Source organism: Mya arenaria, chromosome 14 (genome assembly GCF_026914265.1).
Source record: "Mya arenaria isolate MELC-2E11 chromosome 14, ASM2691426v1".
NCBI classification, from domain to species: domain Eukaryota; kingdom Metazoa; phylum Mollusca; class Bivalvia; order Myida; family Myidae; genus Mya; species Mya arenaria.
The window spans coordinates 16,921,591-16,941,693 of NC_069135.1; the positions used below are offsets into that span (position 1 = coordinate 16,921,591).

A 20,103-nucleotide genomic window follows, 5' to 3' on the forward strand; every position below is an offset into this window, starting at 1 on the left:
TTTCATTTTATAATCAATATAAAGATGACAGTTTTAACCCATTTGAACACAATCTTGCACTATTAGACAATGAAAAAATTAAATGTTCCAATACTTGCTATTCACTTAATAGTTTTGTAAGAGTATGAAAAGAAGGTCAACCAAAGTTCTAAGATGATAATGACAGATTTTAAGAAAACTAACTCATTTTAATCAAAATAGTTTTAATCCTGCTGTCAGGAATGTGTTTGAAACAACTTATCTACCCAAATAACTTGATACTCATTTGCAATTTTATTTATACAATTAAGTTATGTATTTATTTTGGAAATTTAAAAAAAGAAGAAAGGTTAGTTGTGTGTTTTTGCATTTTTTAATATGTTCATTTCTTTCAGCAGCAAGCTATCAGTGCATGTGTTTACAAAGGCAGCATAAAAGAAAATTAGGATATATATATTCTTGAATTCATCGTGACAGAAGAGCGCAATACATAAACATGCACTTGTATTGTAATGAGAAAGTATAGTAGAGCAAGCATAAGAAATACATACTATGATACACAAAATAAAGAAACTACATTGTAAATCAGCTTTTTGATTTATATCGTTTGAAATCACTCTAAAGGCAATGACATGTTCTTACCAAAAATGAACAGTTTATTAAGAATTTTGCTATGGTCAGGGAGTTGTTTATTTCCTCTACCTATTTTTCAGTCTTTCAGATCCAGTTTTCCTTTCTATACTGATTGCTTTTTATGACAGATATTTATACGAAATTGTTGTTTTTGTCAGTATTTTGTAAAAAAGCAACACGCTCAGGCAGCATTTTAGACTAAACAGTGAAACACATTCCTTTTGGCTTAAAGGGACTATACACCAGATTGGCACCAAACCATTTTTTTTTTTCGCTATTGTTAATTTAGATTCCAGATCGATAATCACTTGTCACTTTGGGTGTCAATTGCTCTTGCGGATTAAACAAACATTCAGATCATGCATTGAGGCTCCCTTCAGGTGATACCGACCCTCACACTGAAATTCTCTCGGGTCAAAACTGAAGCATACTACAAATTTATGATGCGTCTATTTTGGGTCATTTACGATTTCTGTGCGTCAAAACCCGGGAGCTGGGGTGACTTGAAAGCCCTGACTGTATAGCCCCATTAAGGCTTTTACATCATCGCGGTCATCAGGTAGAATTCTAGCTGTGATTATTATGACTATGATCATATAATAACCTATTCAGCAAAAAATTCTCAGTCTAATGATAGGTACATTATTTTAAATAACTGTTGAAATATTTCTTGAAGTTTGATTCCCATTGAAGTGGATCAAGTGAAATATGTTTTCCGGAGGCTGCCATTTACCTTTACAAAAAGTGTAAATCAAGCAAACATCCTGTTTAAAACGCTACATTTCACAGCATGTTATTTCTACCCAAGCTCAGGACAACAACCGGACAAAAAGTAGTGTAAATCACCGCTATTTAAAACGCTTTATTTCACAGCATGTTATTTAAACCCAAGGTCAAGATAAGAACTTGACACACAGTAGTGTTAATCACCCCTGTTTAAATCTCACCATCTCACAGCTTGTTATTCCTACCCTAGGTGATGACACCCACCAGATTCCTGTGGAAAATTTTGAGCAGGCAGATGGAAACTACACCGGCCTGTGGATCCACATTGAGAACTTTATCAACCCGAATGGAGAACTGTCCGAACACCCACCCCTCTACTGTCTGGTAATACCATTAGGGCCTTGGTAGAATTGAAGATGAAAAAACAAAAACAGAAATTCTTTGCAGTTTTAATTATGCCCCCCCCCCCACCAGCTCCCCCACAAGCTTGTCCGAGTGATAACCCAACAATTCCTGGACCTATGTTCATCGAACTTGATTTGAAGGTTGGACCTGATCGGTAGATGACCCATATTGATTCTAGGAGTCATTGGGTCAAAGTTCAAGGTCACATTGACCTTTAACACGAAAAGGTTGTCTAAGCTAGAGCGAATGATAACTCAACAAGGCCTGGACCTATGGACATCAAACTTTACATGGGATTGGGCCTGATCAGTAGATGACCCCCTTTGATTTAAGTGGTTATCACAACAAAGATCAAGGTCACAGTGACCTTGAACTTGAACACAAAAACCTTGTTTGTGTGATAACCTGACCATGCCTGCGCCCATGGCCCTCAAACTTAACATTAAGGTTGGAGGGGTGACCAGTAAATGATCCCTGTTGATTTTGAGGTAATAGAGTAAAAGGTCAAGGTCACAATTCATATTTGTCATTAAAATTTACATCATATTTACTTATTCCCTGCTGCTAAAAGAATACATGTTTATATGCAAATATCAGTCATCATCTGCACATGATTAAAACCTGTACCTACTATCCTCACACTTTGAATGGTCATTATTATGCCCCCCTTCGATGAAGAGGGGTATATTGCTTTGCACATGTCGGTCGGTCGGTCCGTGGGTAGACCAAAGCTTGTCCAAGTACTAACTCAACAATCCCTGGACATATGGTGATCAAACTTGAGGTTGGGCCTGACCAGGAGATGACCCCTATTGAATTTCAGGCTCATCGGGTCAAGGTCACAGTGACCTTTGATGGTAAAAGGATTTTAAAGCTTGTCCGAGTGATAACTCAACAATGCCTAGACCTATGGTCATCAAACTGATATGGAAGTTGGGCCTGACCAGTTGTAAAGTTATCACTTGGACAACCTTTTACCATTCAAGGTCACTGTGACCTTGATCTTTAGCCCAATGACCCCCAACAACCATAGGGGTCAGCAGGCTAAAGGTCAAGGTCACAGTGACATTGAATTGTAAAACGTTGTCCGAGTGATAACTCGACAATGAATGCATCCATAGCCCTCAAACTGGACTTGGGGTTGCGCCTGTCCTGTAGATGACCCCTTATGATTTTAGGGTTCATCGGGTCAAAGGTCAAGATCACAGTGACCTTGAACAAAAAAAGCTTGTCTAAGTGATAACTTGACAATGCCTGCACCCATGGCCCTCAAACTTTCCTCACACTTTGAATGGTCATAATCTTAAAACTGCCTCAACATCATCCAATGTCAGTGACAAATCAGTTGTCATTTCGGTCCATGCATATTTCATTCAATCGTCCATATAATCCTGACAACAAGGTGCTCAGAGGGGGCATAATGTTTGACAAACTGTAAATCATCTCTTGTTTTAAAAGGAATCCAATATCAATGACAAATCAGCTGTCATTTGGGTCCATGCATTATTTCATTCAATTGTCCAAATATTCCTGACAACATGGCGCTCAAGGGGAAAAATGTTTGACAAACATCTCTTGTTATGAGTAAGTTTGCTGGTTTCTTACAAGTTAAGCTCATCTGAATGTACATCTATCAAGCCAAGTTTCATACTTATTGTCAGGGGGCGGGTAAATAAATCAGACATTTACTGGAATGTACATGTTATGGATGTATGTCTACCCCCTCTTATTAGGGAGCGGGTGAAAACTATGATGCAGTTGAGCGGTGCCTGGAATGGATCCATGGAAAGGCAAGACTTGGTGCGCCTAATCGCATACGGAAGGTGTACGAGATTGAGGGCCTTTTCCAGGAGCTGCATGCCCACGTGGGCAATCAGGTGTCCAAGGCCTTGTTGATCCAGTCCCTCACATCCTCCGACTGGGACTATGAGCCAAACACCAAGTAAGAGGCATTTAACATTATGGACATTAAGGTGCTATCTCTGATGGTGAGTAGGACTATTTGCTAAACATCATGGGTATTTAAGTGCTATCTTAGATGGTGAATAGAACTTTGGCATCAAACACCAGTAATGGGCATTCAACATCATGGACATTTAAGTGCTATCTTACGATGGTGAATAGAACTTTGGCATCAAACACCAGTAATGGGCATTCAACATCATGGACATTTAGGTGCTATCTTAGATGGTGAACAGAACTTTGGCATCAAACACCAGTAATGGGCATTCAACATCATGGACATTTAGGTGCTATCTTAGATGGTGAATAGAACTTTGGCATCAAACACCAGTAATGGGCATTCAACATCAAGGACATTCAGGTGCTATCTTAGATGGTGAATAGAACTTTGGCATCAAACACCAGTAATGGGCATTCAACATCATGGACATTTAGGTGCTATCTTAGATGGGGAATAGAACTTTGGCATCAAACACCAGTAATGGGCATTCAACATCATGGACATTTAGGTGCTATCTTAGATGGGGAATAGAACTTTGGCATCAAACACCAGTAATGGGCATTCAACATCATGGACATTCAGGTGCTATCTTAGATGGTGAATAGAACTTTGGCATCAAACACCAGTAATGGGCATTCAACATCATGGACATTTAGGTGCTATCTTAGATGGGGAATAGAACTTTGGCATCAAACACCAGTAATGGGCATTCAACATCATGGACATTTAGGTGCTATCTTAGATGGGGAATATAACTTTGGCATCAAACACCAGTAATGGGCATTCAACATCATGGACATTTAGGTGCTATCTTAGATGGGGAATAGAACTGCCAGCCAAACACCAAGTTAAATTTAGGTCTTAGATGGTGACCGAGCGGGCTTTTGAGTCTTACACCACATAAGCGGCATTCTACATAATGGAAGATTAAGGGGCATTCTTAGGTCAGACCTGACTGGGACTATGAATATTATTTTGGGATTATGGTGCTACCCTGAATCAGAACTTATTTTGTCTTATGTCTGTAGTGAGTGTTTATGATATATGAAGAGTTATTTCAGTTTCATACATCAACATACTTCAGACTTAATTTATGAGCAAATGTACTAGCACTTCTATAGGCATGAACCGTTTGGTTCGTTTAGAAATATTGATAAATTGTACGTACATTCTATTGTTCAATATCAATGAACGCAATGCATACTTATATCAAGTTGTTTTGTACAGTCTCAGTTAATCAATGGTTTCAGGTGTAAGTACCATGATGAGAAGGAAGTGAAAGACTGCTCCCTGGGAATAGTGAAGAGATATGTGTAAGAATTACTGTTTTTGTTGCCTTGTTATATGGCATTTGATCCAGATCCATTAAATCAGATGTGGATGGGGGGGGTTTAAGTTTATAAACAAAGATATGTAAATACAGCGGATGCAAACGAATGGCAAATTGATATTCGGGTAATCGTTTCAATCGAATATTTGAATACCAAAATGTATATTTAAGAAGTTGTAGTAAAATACTTTTATTCGCTTTTGTAATGCCCAGGATCTTTTTACCCCTCGTTGTTGCCATGACTTGCAATGGACTCAATTTTTCCCAGATCCTCTGTACTTCCCCATTTAGATCCCAACAAATAGCAATACATTTTCAATGAGCAAAAAACAGGATTGAATTATTTCAATTCCACAGTGATTATATTTGTAAAATATGGGAATTAAGATCAGAGAAGGTTGTAACTTCCTGGTGAAATGACGTTACACCAACGTAAGGTTGTTCATGGGACTTGCAGCCTCGTTCTGGGACTGACCTTTACTAAATATAATTATGAATAACAAAAACATTGATTTTGATTCATCTATTGTACAACAATATAGGAACTTTATCCTTAAACTTTTAACAATACAGTTACATTTCAAAGCACAATATATAAAAACATGGAAAACAGTATATAGCACATAACTAGCAGATGTCATTTATATCATCAAGGCAATTTGAGAAATATTGCCTAGTTCAATTGGCAGTCAAGGCAACACATTGGTGGAAGGATGAGTCCTTAAACCCTTAATTTACACTGTCATTTAGATGCACAGAAAATAATTAAAATTTGATTGATTTTACTTGTTTCATAGCCAGTGATGGTAAAGTTACGGGGACTGGTAAAAGTTCCTGACGATATGTGACATATGACGCTATACTGTTATTATATTCACGCCTCTGGTATTAGGGGACAATCATTGTAAAACCTAGACAAACAAACAATATACACAACAACACAGTTGTAGGCAAAAGGTTTATTATTTTATTTTTTCAACAAAAAACATTGAATATTCAAATTTTTGATTTTGACATTCGAAAAACCAATCTTTCAATCAAATATTCATTTGCATTCAATTAAATATTCATTTGCATCCCTAGTAAATACAAATTTAGTATATGGGTCTCTCTTAAATAATTGTGTGTCACATGGCAAATAGAATCCAAGTGTCCTTATTTGAAGTAAATAAAGATGTATCTCTGCTAAGTTTGCCTTTACTCGTATAAATATTTTTTATATCACAATAATATCAATATCACTGAGTGTATTCTATGACATGATGTTACTGAAATCTGTCTGACTCTTTCTGCCAATTCCTTATTTTATGTGGGCCCTTGAAGCATGGTAGTCACATAAGAGATTATGTTGTCACGTGTCTTTCAATAAGTTTTAAATGACTTGTTATAGACTTGTTACAGAGTCTTTAAACATGAAATACACATTGATCATGGCCACTCAAAAGGCCTCTATTGATTTTTGGGCCAAAATGTCAAAGGTAAAGTTCATGGTGACCTTTAACGCCACCTGCAGGCCACACATCTGATTCCCTGAGTTGCTTATACTCCTTTTTATCTACATCTATATTCTCCAGGTATGCCATTTCTGACTCACTGTGTAAGGATTATGACGTTCAGCTGACAAGGGCACACATACCTGCACGTGAGGACACAGGCCGTGTTACAGTCCTGTCCCCCTCCAGCATGCCTGTGTGCAATAAACAGGAGGCTAGACTTGCACCAAAGAATGACACCATCTTCGTTGCCAAAGTATGTAGATAGTGGTAGAATATGACTTATCTTCAGCTTTCCACTTTGATGTCAAAAAGTAATATTTTGATCTGTGTCACCATAAATTTGTTTTCACTTACAAGTGCGAAATAACCTTAATTTTATCTTGAAACATACTATAAATCATGGTAATGGTATAAAATCATAAAATATCAAACCTGTCATAGAGTTTATTGGTTTTAGAGGATGAGGTTTGCCCCTCAAAAGGGACACCAGTAGAGGCTGCTACCCAGGAGGTTGACTTGAGAGTGATTTATACCTGTAGCCATCTTTACAATCCAGCTAAAGTAACCTAGTATAGACTTTTGGCTAAAGCAATGAACATTTGCAAAAGATTGGTGAAACATAATGTCATGTGATTATAAAAAATATAAGTGTGCTCAAGATTTAACATTTGATTACAGAAGCAGATTCCTGAAACACAGGACTATACAGCGCTCCGTAGACCAAATAATCCTCAAGGTACATTTGTAGGATGAAAAATGGTTTTGAATTTGACTTTTCAAAGTAAAAGGAGAGCTATACTACTCACCCTAGCGTCACACCTTGGTTGGGGTTTTATATGTAAGCACCTCTAAGTCATTATTTCAGCAAATACATCATGTATTGCATTGAAATGTTTGAATTGTATTCCCAACTATCCAACCCACTTAGTTTATGAAGTAAAATAACACTTATTTGAATAAAATGCTAATTATAGACCTTTGTTGTTTGTCTTAGAAATTTTGGTAAAGGTTTTGCATTACTTGATGTATTACATTGAGACTTTATACAATGGTACTCAACCATTCAGCCTACCTACAACCACATTTAAGTCAATATCTCAACACATTTATTGCATTAAACTTGAGACATTTGTTCCCAACTATCCAACTGATTTAATTAATCAAGTTAGATTACTCTATCTTGCATAAAATGCAAATATTTGTCATTTATTGTTTGACATAGAATTTCTGGCTAAGGTTTTAGTTAATATATCAGAAACTGATTGATGTATTGCATTGAGACTTTATACAACGGTACTCAACCACCCAACCTACTTGAATAACCAAGTGAGATAACTATATTTGGCAAATAATGGCCCTGTATTATTGGACAAAGAAATTCTGCTTAAAGTTTTGCATGTCACCACATTTAAGTCAGCAAATACAGCATGTATTGCATTGAAACAACTTTAGACACAGGTTCCCAACCATTCAACCTTCTTAATTAATACATTTAAATAACTATATCTTGCATATAATTTAAATTCTGCCCCTTTATTTTTCGACTTTGAAATTCTGTTTAAAGATTTGCACATAAGCGCATATAAATCAATAACTCACAACTATATTGTGTATTGCATTGAACTTTTTCACAATCAAGTATGGTGACTCTATCTTGCATATGATGCAAAGTTCCCCCTTTAATTTTTTACTTAGAAATTCCAGTTAATCTAATTTTACAGTGATCCATGCAAGTTTCACTTTCACTTTGCAATCCTTAAACTCAAAAGAAGCAGAACAGTTGACTGGGCTGAGCTTGTATTTATATTTTCCAATTAGCCCTGATTTAGTAGTGGCAAACACTTTTAATGGTAGGCTAGAGGGGATATAAATAAATAATTCCAGTATGATCTGCTCCAGCATAAGATTAAGTAGACACTTTTTGTGTCACGAGAACAGAGTGAAGCAATTTAAAGTATGCAGCAATATATTTAATTTAATAATAGTATCATTGATGTATTGTAGATTCTATGTTTTTTTACAGATCACGAAAATGTGTCCTTTTGCAATTGTCTCTTATGAATTATTGTATGTGTATACTTAATGTTTACAGCTTCCAATTTTCTCATGGGGAATAGTATACAGGAGGACTATGCTCCCAGGGGCAGGGGACTCACTGTTGGAATGCGTGGTGAGAAACTACCCTTTTTTACTTAATGGGATTCTACTTAAAAGAGCCATTGTGTATATTATCTGTACTTTTGGTTCAATGCTCACTGTTGGAATGCGTGGTGAGAAACTACCCTTTTTTACTTAATGGGATTCTACTTAAAAGAGCCATTGTGTATATTATCTGTACTTTTGGTTCAATGCTTTTATTATGCTTTTATTATTAGGTAATGACCCTTTTATTTCTAAATAGTGTGGTGTATGTCCACTTTTTCTGAGCAACTGCCTACTTGAATTCAATGTGACCTAACTTAAAGTGGAGATGCGCATATTATCAGCACATTCCACTTTGATGATTTTTATGGACGCTTTTTAATTTCTATATAATGTGTTATAATAATAGCTTCTTTTGTATTCATTCTATTTCCTTGTAACTTGAATTCAATGAAACTGTTTGGAAAGCTCTGCTTCATAAAATTGAAACTTTGAATTAGTTGAAGAAAAACTAGAAGTATTTCTTTATCATTCTGTACTTTCCGTTAAAATATAAACCCTGTGGGGGAGCATCCATCGTTTACAACGATCACTTTGTTTTTTAGCAACAATTGTCTGTAGACATAACCTTAATATATCTCAATCATCCTATATGTAGTATCTACAATAATGCTCTATTCCAGACATGAGCCTCCAGGAGCCAAGGCCTGTAGGAAGAGGGGCTGCACCTTCTTGTCACGTTGCTGCCCCTCCTACCATACTTCAGGTAGGCCTGGGCTTGCTGTAGGATTACGATATGTGTAAATGTGTGTTTAAATGTGCAGTATATTAGTATCATAGTATCATGAATATGATTCACAATTTTGCCAAAATCATCAATCACATTGATAAGGATGTAAGGTACTGTCAAGCAGGGTGTCAACTGTAGAAAAAATGTTACTGGTAATCATATAAGGTTCCATGTCATCAACCATCAAAGTCTTACCAAAGCCTGTACCCTTCTGACAACTGCTAGTAATGGACGCAAAGATTAAAATTTTACGGACAGGAGTATATGGAACTGATGCTTATGCTTCAAATCTTTGCTATTTCAATGTAAGAGGCCAAGTTCCAATACAGCTTTTATCTCTATGGGTATATTTGTTTTCAGGGTAACCCAGGCCTACCAATACAGCAGCCCCTTGGTCTTGGGCGGGGAATGATAGCCTGCCCTTCGCTGTCTCAGAGGATGTCACAACCCCCAGGAATGCCGGCTCACCAGTATTATGGTGATGATGGTGATGATGGTGATGATGATGATGATGATGTTGATGATATGCCCCAAGTAGCTCCTGTCAAGCTTCCCTCACGGATAATACCTGCCGTTGCCATCCCAGCCAATCAAACCTCTAAACCCATTTCCCAGAATTCCAACCCTGGCAATGTGCCACGTCAGTCAGCAGTAAATGGTGCAGGGGATGATCCATTCTTTGGAGGTTAGTTAATAGCTTGGAGTTCAGGAAAAGGTCCACAAAAAAACATTTGAATAATGAATATATTTATTGAATTGTTCCGTTTTTAGTTCATGTACTTCACGATAGGTGATAAAAACATTTCTTTAAAAAACATTAACGATTACCTGTTTATTTAGATATGAAAAATATATAAGTAACAATTGTCTAACTGTATATTTTCTTCAACAGCTGTGGGAGTCGGAAGACGAGGGATTCTGGAATTGTTGATGACGCAGGGGAGAAGGGCAGGGGTGCCTGTGGGACGGGGGTATGCCCCTCCTGACTGGGGTAGGTTTGACAAGGATTTTGACTGAGGGATCGGATAATAAATTCAGTTTGAGTAAAGAAGAAATGATTTCAACAAAAATATCAAGAAAATACTTACTTTTTAAAAAAAAGTTGAAAAAAAGTTGAAACCTGGCTAAGTGCCTAAAGACATGGTGAAGAAATGAGATTACAATGTTCAATTTTGTGTTTTCAGTTGATGATGGCAGCCTTGGTCCCATCCGGAGACCTGACATCTGATCTGAGAATGTTCACCGTTGGTTTTCTGACAAAGTGGAATGGTTGATACCGCTACAAGTTATAAAAGCAGTGGTCGTCCTCATTGGACAATTGTTTTTTGTTTTTCTTTCAATTAAGATCTAATTACTATTCATACAAGTGACTTTCAGTATTAGATGGGACATTTATTTTGGTTTCATTAGTTTGATGAGTCCATGGTGATTTGAATCAATCAAACTGGAACACTGTTCTAGAGAGATTACAAGTATATGTTTTGATTTTTAAATGTGAAATGGTGAAAAGTGTTTTATGGATCAGTTGTATCACAAGTAAAGGAAGCCTATGTGAATACTTTTGTCTGCTCTTACTCAATTGGTCTCTTGGTATTGGAAAACCTGATTGGCCAGTGTAGTCAAAACATTATGCTTTATGTACCTTGTGATTTGGGCGAACCATGTTTAATAAGGTGAAATATAGCACTGATTTTGAACAAAAAAAATTCAATCAAAGTTTTATGAATAGATCGTGCGATTCCTGTAAGCATAGTTATTGGTGTCTTGATTTCGATGGATGATAAAAGTTAGAAGTTGTCAGTTAGTTGTATGAAAATCACACAACTTAGTCGAATCTATTAGATTAAGAATATTCATTACAACAAAAATATGTTGTCTCTGAGGGAATATGAACCACTGGAGCTGATGGTGTGTATATGCAAGGATTATTAAACCATGGGTAGGATATCCTTTGGTTTCATAACAACAGTCTTATTAAATTGATTTTTTCCCATAAAGTCTATTAAAAAGCAGTCAGACTTCGAAGTAATGTGAGATATTCATAACATTTTACCTAAGTTTTGATTTGGAGATGGGGACTCTTTGCTTAAGATATACTTTTTTGTGGGATAACATGATATGCAAGACTGGGATGGATAAAGTTACAAAATCTGACAGTGCCATGTTTTAAAGCGTATTCATATATTTTGTTATTGTTTGTTTTATTTTGTTATTAGTAAACTATAAATCAAGGTATGATTAGTTTGATGTTTGTTGTTACAAAAATAAACGTAGTCAACGTCCTGTTTATTTCAACATTTTCATACAATGTTATTTGCAAAAGTGTTTTTTCTACTTTTGTCAAAAATTGTGTAGTTTGTAACACTTTTAAGAATATGCATGTCTTAAAACTAATAGATACACACATACTCATAACATCATGTATATCTCCTGTAGATGTTTCTGCATTTATTGATTAATTTGGACTTAAAAATATTTGAAAGGATTTCAACCTGCAGCCATACTCTTTATTACTTCACTGGACAATCTTTTCCAATGATGTACATGCATTTAAGTGCTAAATAAGCAGTAAATATTTGGTACACAAACTTACCACTATATGTACCGGTAAATAGCTCATGTTGTTGATATTATTTTTACATACTTTCAATTAATAAAACGCAAAATCTTATTTTTCTTCATGTTTATTTACGACACCAAAAATAGATGTATTTGTTTAATCCTAGAGAAGAGTTTAGTTGAGACAGTGGAGTAATTACTTTGTTAAATTATTTTTACATCTAAAAATATATGTAACGAACTAGAAGTAGAATTGTATAATAATTATTTGATCAGAAGTTATTAATCTGGAAATGGGAAATCCTAAGGTGCTTGTAGAAGACAATGCAGTTAAAGACCTTGACCATCTCACCCAATCAGCAATTACGCACCTAAATCAGGCACCTGAGTAAAAAAATCTTATATTTGCAATTTATTGAAAAATATTTTTCAAAATTCTGCTATAAACAATTTGTGAAAGTAGCGTTTCTGCTGTGATGGATTCCTAACCAGTTGAAACCATTTGAAATCTTACTGCTATTCCTTCAGTTAAGTGACAGCACATGTCAAAATAAAGAGAGTGGATTAAAAAAGTCATCAATTTATGCTAATTTTCATATTGAAAATATTCGGAAAATTGTACACAGCTACATTTTGCAGTGCATTTCTATTAAAAAAATATGTACATGTAAAAAAAAGTATGTTCAAAGGTCAAGATCAACCCCAAAGATATTCAAAATTGTTGCAGGTACGGTAAAGTTATGTATGTGTTCTTTACTGTAGCAAGACAGTATGTCAAATGGTCATAACTATGGTAATCTAAGGAGAATATTACCATTGCTAGAAAACTAAGGATTTTGATTAGTCCAAAATTAAATGCTATTGCTTTAAAAGAACATCAGATAATAATGGTATATGTCGTCGAAGGAGACTATTGGTTTGCAAAACTGTACAAATGGTTCAAATTTAGTTTCAAATGTAAGAAAGTTTGTCATCAACATATCATGTGATGATTGTCCAACCAACAAAACTAAACAGTAAGTCAATTTTGTATTTTAGTATTACCCTTTTTCCTGCAGAATTTAAGATTGTTTTTTCAAGTTTCTTTCAACAACCAAAGTTTTAGAAGCTTCATTCAATTTTGTCATGCTGTTAACATGTCATTTAGCTTAAGCAAGTCTTGCTCAGCTGAAATATGGGTGACTTATTGGTCAATAGTTTTTACAATTGGTCAGCTGCAGCGAGTTTTGCTCAGGTCAGCTAAAATAAGGTTGATTTATTGGTCAAGATTGATTATAATGGCTCAGCTTCAGCCAGTCATGGTTGGAAGGTTGTGCTTATAATTCAAGTGGTGAAAGCGAAACGGTTCTATCTTCTTCTTTATTGAATGTCACTTAGAAACTTTTCGCATTCACCCCTCGAATTGCTGTTTAACAAGTGATAGCACTGAAAAATGGTGTTCCTAGACAAGCACAAAACCGGTCGTAAGTCTGTCTCCAACTTGAGACGCCTACCAGTGGCTGCTCGAAATTATTTTGTGTCAGAGGTAACTTTGGGCTGCAACATTAGATATGTGCCCTAGCGCTCAGAACCTATTGGTTATGATTTTATTGTGACAAGAGTGGACTTCTGACGCCATACACTTATTGACTTATAAAAACAACAAGCAAATTCGTTGAATTGATATCCCCCGCCTGATTGGGCTAAGTCAAGGAATGGAAATCAATTGTTGATGAAATATATATATGAGTTTGAGATTGATTGCAACTGTTTGAATTAAAAAGAAAAATTGTATATAATGTAACAATTAGAATTGACCAAGAAACCTAGTTTATGACTCAATGTTACCCAGTTCTGAACTAATCTAAGATTTCATCAAGGCAAACATTCTGATAAAGTTTCATGAAGATTGATCCAGATATATTGCAAAAAATATAGCCTCTAGAGTGTCCACAAGGTTTTTTTTTAAGATTTGACCCAGTGACCTCATTTTTGACCCCACATGACCTACTAGTTTCAAACTATTCCAAGATTTCATCGAGGCATTCTGATTAAGTTTCTTGGAAATTAAAGCAGATGTATTGCCTCTAGAGTGTTCCCAAGATTTCTGTAAGATATAACCTAGTGACCTAGTTTTTGACCCATATGACCCACTTTTAAAATGCAGTCAAAATTTAACCCAAGAGAACATCTGACCATGTTTGAACATAATATGACCAATCACCACCATAAAATAGTTTTGGACAAAATTTTTGAAATATTTGACCTAGTGACATAATTTCTTATCACATGTGACCCAGTTTAAAACATGTCAAAGAGTTCATCAAGTTTCATGAATATAAGACCATACATATTGCCTCAAATGTGTTTCAAAGATTTTTCTAAGATTTGACCTAGTGACCTAATTTTTGACCCCATGTGCCCCACTTTTACAAGCGGTCCATATTTCAACAAGGGGTACATCATGACCAAGTTTGAACATAATCGGACCAATCATTTCCATTCTGGCCAAAAAAATTCTAAGATTTGACCTTGTGACCTAATTTTCGATTATGTGACGCAGTTTTAAATAAGTCCAAGAATTCATCAAGGAAAACATTCTGATTAAGTTTTATGAATATTTGACCATGTATAATGCCTCTGGTATGTTCCAAAGATTTTTCTAAGATTAGACCTAGTGACCTAGTTTTTGACACCATGTGACCCAATTTTAAAAGTTGTCGAGATTTGATCAAGGGGAACATTCTGATCAAGTTTGAACAGTTTCTGATCAATGCCTACCAAGATATGGTACCGGACAGACGGACAGAAGGACAGAATGACGGAGAGACAACGCCAAAACAATTTTGGTTTGGACCATCCATGAGAGACGGACCTTGAACCTATTTTCTTGTGAAATAGGGTTATCATTCTTTGGCTAAAAACAGTTGACCTGGGGTGAAAATATTGTGCCAAGAATTACCCATGCAAGCACACAAGGCTTAAGGCATTTTTTTGCATGGTTGTACCTATTGTTTGATACATCATTGCTGACAAGTTTCTTCTTGTTTAGGGACACCACACTTTTGATAAAAACACTTGTTTGGCTATGATGTAGTGCTGTTAAATCTAATGTGGTATGGACCAAACATTATTATTGATCGAGAATTCTAGGGTATGTTGTCAAATAACCTACAAGTACTCATGTTTAGAAGGATGTGCTAAAACCTGGTACCCAGTATTGCCCTGTATCATGTATCAACATCAGATTTTGATATCAGGCCTCAGGCATTATTGGGTTATGTGAGGCTGTCATATTATCAGATGAAGAAACTTCCAGTATCACATGATATGTATCGCTTATTGAGAAATACACAAGTAATTATTCCTATGTTCTATTATTTTCTATAAGAAACCCATTTTTAAGATACAAAAACATACAACAATACTCATTTGAGGTCATTTAATTCAAAAAGAGTTGAGTTGAAAACATAATGCACATATAATGAGCAGTATGTGAAATTGATGTGTATATAGTTGTGAAATAGTTATTCAAAAGATCCTTGCACAGTAACTACAACTACTAACTGTCCATGTTTAAGCACTAATATAAAATAAGCCAATGCATAGAGCAGAAGGGACAGATTGGAACAGAACATAAAGCATTGCAATGATGCACTTCAAGCAAAAACGCAGTAAATCTTATTCTATTGTAAAAATGAATTTGCTCAGAATGATTGACTATTGCACATTTATTGTGTGCGTGTACAAATTGAATTGTCAGCTTATACCATAACATAAACAAGAAATTGAATTGATATTAGCTTATACCATAACTTGTAGACAAGTGTCAACTCTGCAGAAAACTGAGAAATTAAATTGGCCATAATTGCCATGCTTTCTGTAAGATACTCAACAATTATGTCAACTTACAGCATGCACATGTACAGTTTATTGTGTTTAACACAAGTGTCACATAAAATTATGTCCCCTAACATAAGCAGGAATGGATTTTTTTCTAAAAGGAAGACTGTAGCTGTAAAAAAGAAAACAATGAAATATATAATATTCATAATACATTATACATATATACAATTTCTTCAGGTTTTGTGATACCAAAATGATGGTGTGCTTAATGAATGAATGATTTAGTACTATACATGGTAAATATACTATTCATTAAATATACTAAATTTCTAAGTTGCCTGAGATTCAACACATATTCTCAAGATGGAATGACAAATCTACAAGTTCATTATTAATTGACAAGCTTGAATGAGAACACATTGTGCAAGTAGATATAGTACTGGCAAGACACTTTTGGTGGCCAATAAAAGATAAATTTATCAATTTAATTCCTTCATATTTCAAGTTCAGCATTTCAACTCATTGAGTTCTAGGTTTGAGATCAAACATTTTATGTGGTTATGTTCATTTCAAAACTATTACTAGTCCCTGTTTAATATAACAAAAGCAATGCCTATAATTGTCTGTTGTTGTTTTTTCAGTAAGAAGGGGTTTGACTTAACAATTATTAAAGCCAAAATTAAGGACGCTGCTACCACAAGTGCATATAGTTTCTGGCACCATGTGTTCTAAGTTGCATCCCAATATCTTAAATGGTTGATGGACAAGGTTTAATGTCACCGACTTAGAAAAGTGTGTGCCCAGACTGGGGATCAAAACCATGTCCCTCTGCTTACAAGCCAGGTGCTCTACCAACTGAGCTTACCCGCCTGCATTTCTCACATACTCTCTGATGTGTGGGAGTCAGAACTTTGACAAAGCTTTTGTAGACAGATAATGCAACACCAATACCATCCAAATACTATGACTACTATTTTTCAAAAACAGATGAGCAATATTTGAAAATTGTGTGTGTGACAATATGAGGTCATGTAACAAACTGCATGAAACAGGTTTTTAGGACAACCTTCATTTTGAACTTAGTCAGCAAAGTACATTAGTAGCATTTAGTGAATTTATGACTAGGAATATGACATGGAATCAGAGTTTTTAAACACACTTACAAACTATTTCCAAAAAATTGTTTGTAAAACTAAAATAAAAATCTAGATGTCCCTAAACATACATGTATTTATAAACTATTGTATTGTTGCATGACAGTCATATAGTCAGTACATTATTCTTTTGGCAAAATCATTCAAATTCTTAAACAAAGTTTAAATCTCTACTCTTACTAGGATTTGTACAACACGCTGTTAACACATAAATAGATTCATAAATATTCTGCCCCCATTTCATGGAATTTATACATAGTTGATGAAAACATGTACTTACAGTGGTGTGAAGTTTTACATGTCAATTAAAACTAAAGGAAATTGCAGGAGTTCATTCTTTACAAACTTCTGTGTTAAGTATTATTAAACACATTATAGAAATAAATATATTAAATGCAAGTAGTATTAAAGTAAAATGAGGAATTAAAGTGACATCAAAGTCATAGCACTGGAACAATAGACATTTGTAGAGAGGGGATTCAACAGACATTGTTATTATGCAGGTTAAATAGTACACTGTATATGCACATTCAATATGGTGGGGATGGCACACATCAGTGGAAGTGTTCAATGTGCAAATGACACCAGTGTATCATGTTTAAACAATTCAGGAATAAATGAAATTAATAAGCTAAGAAGTTTTAAACAAATCGGAGAATCTAATCTAATAAACTACACAATGAAACTACTGATGGATTCTAATTAATAACAATATATGTGAATGCTTAATGCATAGTAAGTGTGAGTGGTGAATATATTGCAGTGCAAGTTGCCTTGAGGTATGGAGACATTATACGTTTAATATGTACATCTATATGTTTGTAAGAAGTTTATGAACATAAATGAATACATTCAAAATATTTGTCATAAATGATAACATATCTATGAAATAAATGTTTAACAGTGCAAGCAAGACCTCAATTCATTATCCACATAACAATATAACTGTTCTCTCCAAATGTAAATAAACAACTTACAAAATAATGTAACACATTATATAACATGATATGTATTTTAATGACAAAATGGAATCCTTTAAACTGTTTGATTGATATTATAAAACCTTAATGTATATAATGAACATCGCATACATTTACAATTCTTACTAACAATATGATATTTACAATATAAAAATAGTTAACTATACTACATTAAATGTAAGTACATGGCTTCATAGTTAACAATATGGAATGTAGCATTCTGAAATGATGACATATAAAATCGTACAGTATTCATTTGCCCTTAGCATTGAGGTGGTTATTTATAGATCAGTGACAGATCGAGGTTTATAAAGTGGTCTAGGGGCCGGGACCGGGGCACCACTTTTGTCGAACTTTGAGCGCTCATCATTGTATTCCCCGTACCCTTTCCTGTCATCATGGAAACTTTGGTCGTCTGGCTCGTCATAATTGGTCGCTCCTCGACCTTGATCATCATATTTGTCATCATATCTAATAAAGAAGTAAAAAAACATGTGATTTATTATTTGCATATTTCTATAAAAAATGTTTGAAAAAAATATCAACACATAATTTTTTTTAATTAAGCTCTATGTTTTTATCATATGATTTTGCTTATCTAATCTTTCTGTCTCAACAATTCATACCTTTCTTTAGAAAAATAGCGTAAATGTTTAAAGCAAAGAATTTTGGTTAAGACTTTCAAAAACAGGTCAGATGATAATATACATAATACTGCAAGCAAACTGCCTCGTACCTATCTCTGTCTTTCCTAGCATAACCTCTGTCATCATAGTCGTCATGACGATCATCATCATGATCATCTCGGTAAGAGTCCCTGTCATTATCATCTCGGTATGAATCACGATCATTGTCACGATAATAGTCTCTATCATTATCCCGATTATAATCGTCCCTATATGAGTCTCTGTTGTAATCCGAATTCCTGTAATCGTCATATTTTCCATCTCTGTCCGCATCATCGCGAAGGTATTCCCTTTCTTTTTCATCACCATAGTCATCATAGCTGAAATAAAAACATATAAGGGTATTGAGAACATATTTTTCACTGAATTAATCATTAGCTTTGCCTTAGCTTTTAACAGCTTGCTTGCAAATTATGAGTTTGGTTCCTGTTAAAATAAAAATTTTCTTCTATATTTTTATTTGTAAAACAAAAGAATGTTATTTTTTTACAAAAGAATTTATCTTCTATAATACTTGTGTGCTCATGGACTTTTACATGTATGAATATTTACAATTTTTAAATAAATGTGTTTTGATACATATTTACATAAGAGTGTTAGTAAACAAAGAAAACAGAATATGAATGGAACACTTACTGATCTTCCTTGTATCTTTTTCTAAAAAAGAAATAAAAGTTGTTTGAAATAAGAGTGTTGGATAAATTTACATGAATTTTAATGACATGCTTTACTCAAAATAGATCACTCTAACATCATGAGAGTCCACGGTAAATACCTCATGAACAACTGAAGGTTGGTCTCAACATGAATTCTATTATTGGAAGAGCTCTATAAACCTTATTTCTGGACATTCTTTCCTTTAATTAAGATTCCTGTAGCATGTTTTACGTTGTTTGTTTTATTGTGATGGTTTAAAGTGATTTTCACGTTATTAGGGCAATAATACTAAAAAAAGGATGTGTGAAATGTGAACCAAATGTTTGTAACTGATAAAACAGCAATAGTTTTAGTTAGGCCATATAGTTAATAATTATAAAAAAAATATAAGAGAAAATGCTCTATTTTTCCATGATATAGTCATATGGCCTTTGACCTCTAAGCATGACCTTGACCTTGAACCAATCTGATTGCAACATGCACTCTAAAAATCTTCTCAATATGGGATATACATTTCTGGGATTTTGATCTCTTTTTGTGACCTTAAACTTGAACCAAGGGTGGCAACATAAAATCTGTGGTGAAGTCCCTTTAATTATTGTGATAATTCACAAATGATTAAAATAAATAATGATGTCACAATCTGAACCTTGGGAAACTGGCAAATATATAAAAATTATAAAAAAAAGAACGTTGCGATATTAAAACAATCTACAGCATCCAAGTCATATCATATATTGCTGAATTGGTAGGTGAATGTCACAAAGATAATCTACAG

The 20,103-nt window shown here is 34.7% G+C and overlaps 1 protein-coding gene and 1 long non-coding RNA gene across 5 annotated transcripts in view; one reads left to right on the top strand and one right to left on the bottom strand.

Annotated features, from left to right (window-relative positions):
- LOC128218596 (protein maelstrom homolog) overlaps window positions 1-12,135 on the top strand; it is a 35,182-nt gene extending 23,047 nt beyond the window's left edge. For all 4 annotated transcript variants that reach the window (XM_052926304.1, XM_052926305.1, XM_052926302.1 and 1 more), the window contains exons 7-16: window positions 1,589-1,722; window positions 3,477-3,685; window positions 4,957-5,019; window positions 6,611-6,785; window positions 7,211-7,268; window positions 8,625-8,702; window positions 9,358-9,440; window positions 9,825-10,149; window positions 10,357-10,455; window positions 10,649-12,135. In XM_052926304.1, the coding sequence (XP_052782264.1) occupies window positions 1,589-1,722; window positions 3,477-3,685; window positions 4,957-5,019; window positions 6,611-6,785; window positions 7,211-7,268; window positions 8,625-8,702; window positions 9,358-9,440; window positions 9,825-10,149; window positions 10,357-10,455; window positions 10,649-10,692 (1,268 nt within the window). In that variant the 3' untranslated portion in view covers window positions 10,693-12,135. The remainder of the gene's footprint in view (window positions 1-1,588; window positions 1,723-3,476; window positions 3,686-4,956; window positions 5,020-6,610; window positions 6,786-7,210; window positions 7,269-8,624; window positions 8,703-9,357; window positions 9,441-9,824; window positions 10,150-10,356; window positions 10,456-10,648) is intronic.
- A 3,294-nt stretch (window positions 12,136-15,429) lies between these two features.
- On the bottom strand, window positions 15,430-19,429 carry LOC128218472 (uncharacterized). The gene is made up of 3 exons (XR_008258383.1): window positions 19,305-19,429; window positions 18,719-18,988; window positions 15,430-18,453 (listed from the first exon to the last, which is right to left on the bottom strand). It is a non-coding gene; the product is annotated as an uncharacterized LOC128218472 (long non-coding RNA).
- Window positions 19,430-20,103: the final 674 nt, after the last annotated feature.